This window comes from Taudactylus pleione, unplaced genomic scaffold (assembly GCF_031769625.1).
Source record: "Taudactylus pleione unplaced genomic scaffold, aTauple2 ptg000518l, whole genome shotgun sequence".
In the NCBI taxonomy this organism is placed as follows: Eukaryota; Metazoa; Chordata; class Amphibia; order Anura; family Myobatrachidae; genus Taudactylus; species Taudactylus pleione.
Window position 1 is genome coordinate 6,841,714 of NW_028284920.1, and position 6,426 is coordinate 6,848,139.

The 6,426-nt window shown below is 42.6% G+C and overlaps 1 protein-coding gene across 1 annotated transcript in view; it reads right to left on the reverse strand.

Moving 5' to 3' along the window:
* Positions 1-6,149, reverse strand: part of LOC148501446 (uncharacterized) — a 30,157-nt gene extending 24,008 nt beyond the window's left edge. The window contains exons 1-2 of the mRNA XM_088450396.1: positions 6,069-6,149; positions 1,919-2,128 (exon numbers count right to left, since the gene is read on the reverse strand). Coding sequence (XP_088306522.1) covers positions 1,919-2,128; positions 6,069-6,141 — 283 coding nt within the window. The 5' untranslated portion in view covers positions 6,142-6,149. The remainder of the gene's footprint in view (positions 1-1,918; positions 2,129-6,068) is intronic.
* Between the last annotated feature and the right edge of the window lie 277 nt (positions 6,150-6,426).

Consider the following 6,426-nt stretch of genomic DNA (forward strand, 5'->3'; position numbering starts at 1 on the left):
ATCTCCACTCCCCATTTTCAAGCACCTTCCCCTGTTACCACCCACATACGCCTCATTCTGTCACTCAAAATAGCCGGCACTCGCTATATAGCGTACAAAGGATTTTCGGCCGCACTGACTGGTTCGCGCATGCGTACTAAAAAGCGTACGCATGCGCAGATGTGCAAACATCGCTCGGAACGAGCGTACTGTTGTTAACGTGCGGCTCTGAATGAGGGCCATAGTGTGTTAGGGAATTAAAAGTGCTATATGCTGTAAGTAACAATTATAATTTCTGTTTATGTACTGTGGGTCTGATTCTGATTGGTATGCAAACCCGATGTTTGTGGATCTGTGCATGTGCAGAATGGGTCCTGTGTCATTGCTCGCAGTCCCCCCTTAGTCACAGCATGTCTGACCTGCTGCAGAGTTGGGGGCTTTTAGACCGAGACTGTTGTACAAAATGGGGGGATCACCCCGTTTTGTAGGTGTGCCGAGTCCAGGGTCTGCATTGTCAGACACAGACTTCCTGGACCCAGCTGACCCATTCTGAGTAAGTTTTGGCTTGCGCAGATTACCCGACTGCTGCGACCATCGATCGGATGCTGCATCTTCGGACGCAGATTGTAGATGTATGCGTGAGGCGTCTATTTCCTACAGGCGCCTCCTGCTGCATTGCATTTTAGTTGTACGGTATTGCGCAGCCGCTACCCTACAGCTGTGCAATACCGTATAAATCGGAATCAGGCCCTGTGACCTGTAAATTCTAGGCTAGACATGTTGTAGACAATTTTGGGGATGACAAACCTACAGTGCTATCCTTGTTAGGTGGCTTCAAGACCTAGGTCCAAATTCAACTCTTAGCGTAGTATGTTTGCGATGTGCAGCTACACACCACCAATTATCATGATACCGCAGTATCTGGAATAGGGAGCGTAGTGTCCTAGCAATTGGGGTATCAGTGTCGAGTCCCCAAAAGCGAATACAGTAATGCATCTGGTTGCAATTGTGACTGCTGTGACTACTACAGCTGCTACTGCCGGGGGCTGCTTACAGTTAGGGAACATTTGCAGAAGCACCCTTCACTAATTGGCTGTAGATGCTGTGCTGGACATAAATAAGAAACATTACACATAGAGCATTGTGTATCCGAAACTGATCTACTCAGCTGACCTTATATAGTTATTATGTAGAGGAGCATTTTGTCTTGTGGGAAGGCGGGATATGATAGGCTACTATTCAATCTTCCCCTGATAGGAAAATCCTCCACGCCATTTTTACCCTCAAAGCCTTTTATACTCTAATATGACATTGGGTTATTTGAAGTAATCAATACTAATAAGAATGTTGTGACCTGTCGTTTATTAGTATCATCTCATTAGCCACTATTAGCTCCAGCGCTGCTCTAACCCCTGGAATTCCCTCCCACATTCATTTAGACTTCCATCCAGCTTCCCAGCCTATAAATGTGTCTTTAAAACTCATATTTATATTCTCTCCTAGGGGTATATTTACTAAATTGTGGGTTTATAGAAGCAGAGATGCTGCCCATAGCAACCAATCAGATTCTAGCTATTATCTTCTAGAAGGTGCAAGAAAAATGATAAGCAGAATCTGATTGGTTGCTATGGGCAGCATCTCTACTTCTATAAACCCGCACTTTAGTAAATATACCCCTTATTGTCTTGTATGTAATTATGTAATTTGTGGGTTGTAATTATGTTAATATGCAAATGTGTAAAATATGTCTGTAACTGTCTACTATATTTATGTAATTGTGTTGTATGCTTATCTCTTATGTACAGAGTCAGACGCTACAGATGCATAATGTAGTTTCATCTCTTGTACAATTGAAGAACCTGTTTGTGTCTGAAAATGACACAGTTGTGTGGGTAACAATAAGAGATAAAATTTTATCTTTTGCCCGGGTGGCGCTTACCGTAGAGTGGTTTCATACATCTCATGCCACAGCGTGATTTGCAGCATTTCAGGTTACCCTCACATGTGCCATTAGCGGAACAGCTGGCCAGCTTGCTGTAATCTGGTAAGCCATATTTCTTCACAAATTCCTGTTTTTGCTTGTATGCCTCTGGGTGCTTTCTAAAGTAATCACGAGGGCAGATACCAGCGTCAACTTTGGAGGTCACTTCTGTGTGAGAAAAAAATGAAAAGTACATTTTACATAAAAATATTTGGATCCATCCACATCACAGGTTTTCCATCTAACCCCATAGAGGTTTGATGATGGAGGTAATGTAATAGGTTAATACAGTGGTTCTCAAACTTGGTCCTCAGGACCTCAGACAGATCACATTTTCCAGGTCACCCAGCAGGTGCACAGCTGTATTCGTTACTCACTGACACATTTTAAAAGATCCACAGGTGGAGATAATTATTTCACTTGTGATTCTTTGGGGAGACCTGGAAAACATGCACTGTTTGGGGTCCCGAGCACCGAGTTTGAGAACCTGTGGGTTAATATATGCACAGGCACATAAGACTTATGATGGGTCACAGTAGTAGCACGGGGCTATATTTATATATTATTATACCACTGGTGAGACAACCATGTAACATAGATGTCACTGCAGACTGCAGTACATACCACCATCAAATGAGCAATACCACTTGAATCCTGGCAATCTTATAATTATCCCTCTTCATTCATACTGAAAAATGTGTCTACAATGTAGAAGCCCCCAAAATATCACATACACAGGACCAGTGTCTTACTAGTCACAAAGGCCAGTTTCACATCTATATAATGAAGCACCAGGGCAGGACCAAAATTATAAGCAAAAAGTTTCTTTTTCGATGTGGCTTATGTGGGATGTGCGAAGCCTGGCTGAATTCATCTAAGTGTATTAAAAGTTTTAAAACAAGTGAAAGGAAGGAAAATACAAGCAATAATTCTATAATATGTAATAGTAAGAACGGAATTCATCTTATCCAATGCGAATGTGATAAGATCCATGTGGGAAGGACATCATGTAACTTGGGAAATTAGATTTGTGAAAAATTTCAGGTTCATCAAAAATTCACTGTCAGAAACTTCCAAAACAGTGCATCATTGTTCCAATAAATAATAAAGAAACATTCTAGGCCAGTGGTTCCCAAACTGTGCGCTGTGGCACCCTGGGGTGCATCGGGACACTTGCAGGGGTACCTCAAGTTGGTGGTCCAGCACCAATCAAATTCTTTATGGTCAATGTAATGTAAATATGTAGACAAACAGAAGCACAAACCTGTTCCCCACCACATAACTAAACCTGAGGATGACAGGTCAGCACTATTTAGTTCACTGTACTGCTTCACTACATTTTTTTCTGACTTTCTCAATACCAAATCTCTGGTTTAGGGGTGCCTTAAAAACAATGCTGATACTTTAGGGCACCGTGGTTCAAAAAAGTTTGAGAACCTCTGTTCTAGGCATTGATATAGTAGAAACTACAGGGTGTAATAATTTTTGTGTTATTTTAGCTAGAAAAAAAATGGGCTGGATCTATAATCTTAAATCGCTCCATAATGATTCTGAATTAAAATAGTTCATGTGATTTTCTGTATGTAATTCACTTGGAAACATGGATCCTTTTTTTATTGTGGATTTTGGTTCTTATCCATATTTACCTAAAAATACTAAACCCCGGACCACTGTAGGAATACCCATTAGGTTGTTACCTATATGCCTGATGAGCTTTTTGGGAGAATCCCCTTCGTAAAATGAAGGAAATGAATAAAGAAATAATAAGAAAAGTAAGAACTTTGGGCCCCGTTTAGTAACGAGTGATATGCTTGTTATCATTCGTTACTAACCTTAATGGTGCTCCAACCAATCAGCACCTGTAATTTTACAGGCTGTGTTTGAAAAATGAAAGCTAGGAACTGATTGGTTGGAACAACATTTAAGATTAGTAACATTTAAGATAACAGGCATATCACTCATTATTAAAAGGGGCCCTTAATATGAACTTTATATGTAACCTATAATTATTTTGTTCCTTTCAGTTACCTAAAAAATATTTCATATTAGCGGCAGCCCCACATTTTCTACTATTTTATTTGACATTAACAATGAAGGATGGCAGTCATGTCTCTGAGATGTGTTCACCAACAGCTCCCACTGCCAGCGTTGGAGATCGGCCAGCCATCCGTCAGGAGAGGATTGGAGGACCAGTAAGTATAGCGGGGAGGATGAAGCATGGTGGGCTGAAGTGAACCAGCAGTAACACCAGGACTGGCGCTACCTTTAGATGAACTCAGGGGGTTAAGGTGCCTAAAACACTATATTTATAACATCATGTCACATATTAGTGTTTTTATTTTCCTGGTGCAATGAGTGCTGCCTTCCTGGGGATTTAAATGAATCTGAAAATGGGGAAGAGGGGGTTTGTTCAATAATTGAAATAACTGTAACCCTGGTGCTTCTTGGCTTTGGATATGCTGATTTGTGCACATCAGTGATAGGCCGGGAGTATGACTGAGTACAGTGGTGTCAGAGCAGAGTAGCACAATCTCAGTCTGACATGGAGGAGCAGAACCCTAGAGCTCCGCTCCCAGACCTCTCTTTGTTTGCTCCAGACCAGGTAAGAAGCAGAGGCATCTGCAGAGTGTGGGGGGCATCTGAGGACGCTGGTTGCCCTGGGGGAACTCCAGAGCGTCTCCCCAGCCCTGCGTACAATTGGTGATGTGCTATAATCTCTCAGGGCAGGATGTACTAAGGGTATAAATGTGGTCAAAACTCCAAAAACTACAGTTTCCAGAGGTTTGCCTCATTCCCCATATGTATCAAGCTCCAGGAAAGCAAAACCTACAGGAGCTTGTAGCAGATAGATGGCATTGCCTATAGAAGCCTATGGGCATCTTTCCTGCACAAATCCCCTGAGAGGGTTTCCAAATGATTTCATTATCTCAGTTACAGTATGTAAGAAAGGGTTAGCAGAGAAGAGAACGCAATTATCTCCTCTGATAATGCCAGACTCCTACATCATTACATTGTAGAGAGCAAGTCATTGCTCTGTATAGCGCTTTATGTTTTCTGCTATTCAGCAAGTCCTTATAAAACTTACCCTACTGTATATAACGCCATCTGGAAGTGGCGTTATATTAAGAAAATCCTTATCTCAGCTTAAAACTCTAGGGATAGATGGATCACGCCCAATCAGTCTCTGCAGGCGACTGCACCTCCTCCTACTCTCCTCCACTCTTTAGAAGGCTATAAAAGCGTATGTAGTATATGCATATATCCAGTACTGCGGGGAAACTCCACTCAGGAGGCGGAGGAGCATGTGGGGTAGGAAGCAGTATGAGCAGACAAGCACCGGGAAGGGCTATATATAATGTACATATAATATATAAACTATATATATATGCTGTGAAGAGTTGGAGCATCAGGATACACATGCCCAACCTGAAGTTGGTGCAAGCGCAATACTAGAAAGTGCACCCGGGGGGGCTTAGGGTTAGGCACCCCCCCGGGAGGGTTAGGGTTAGGCTAGGGGGAGGGAGGGTTAGGGTTAGGCACCCCCGGGGGGGACTTAGGGTTAGGCACCCCCCCCGGGGGACTTAGGTTTAGGCAGCGGGGAAGGGGGGGGTTAGGGTTAGGTACTTAGAGGAGGGATTAGGGTTAGGCACTTGGGGGGAGGTTAGGGTTAGGCAACCCTAAGGAGGGTGAGGGTTAGGGGGTTAGGTTAGTTTATACTTACCTTAGCGACGATCAGGATTTCCAGCGCTGTCGGGCTTCCGCTGCCGGGAACTCTGCTTTTGTCGGTCAGGCGCTGCCGGGAATCGAACCGCCGGCCGCATGGTATTTCATACCGATTCCTGGGAAATGCGATCTGCTTACTAAAAATAAGTGATACTTAGGGTTTGGAGTAGAATTTTCCGAATTCTACTCCAATTGCCCGGTAATACCTGTAGGTGATACTAAAATAATGTGAAATGGGTGTGAAAACACCCTTTTTCACTTTATTCTAGTAAAAATAATGGTAATAAATAGAGCCCTATAAGTGCTATGGCAATAAGGAAAATCAGCTCTTTTCTAACATGCATATGTATTCAAACAACTCTTGTAACACTATAAGTTTTCTTACCATCCAATGCGGCGCTGGAAACAGCTACAAACAGCAGGGTGAGAAGAACTTCAGTCTTCATCGTGTCCCACATGCAGATAGTCCGGCTGTATAAATGGGGAAGACGACGTTTGCTCAGATCTACAGTGTGGAAGGGCCCTTATTTTATACAAAATGTAGAATAGGTCAAGATTTTAATCTTTAGCCTTGCACTATATAATTATTTCACTTGAGGAGTCTAATGGGAAAATGTTGTTTGTAACCTTTTCACATAATTATTACTCTAATCTGGGCAATGTGATATGTATGAAGGATCTGTAACCAGACACCATTTCCCATTGTGGAGGTGTGTAAGGAAATCTAAATGGTTCTTTATTGC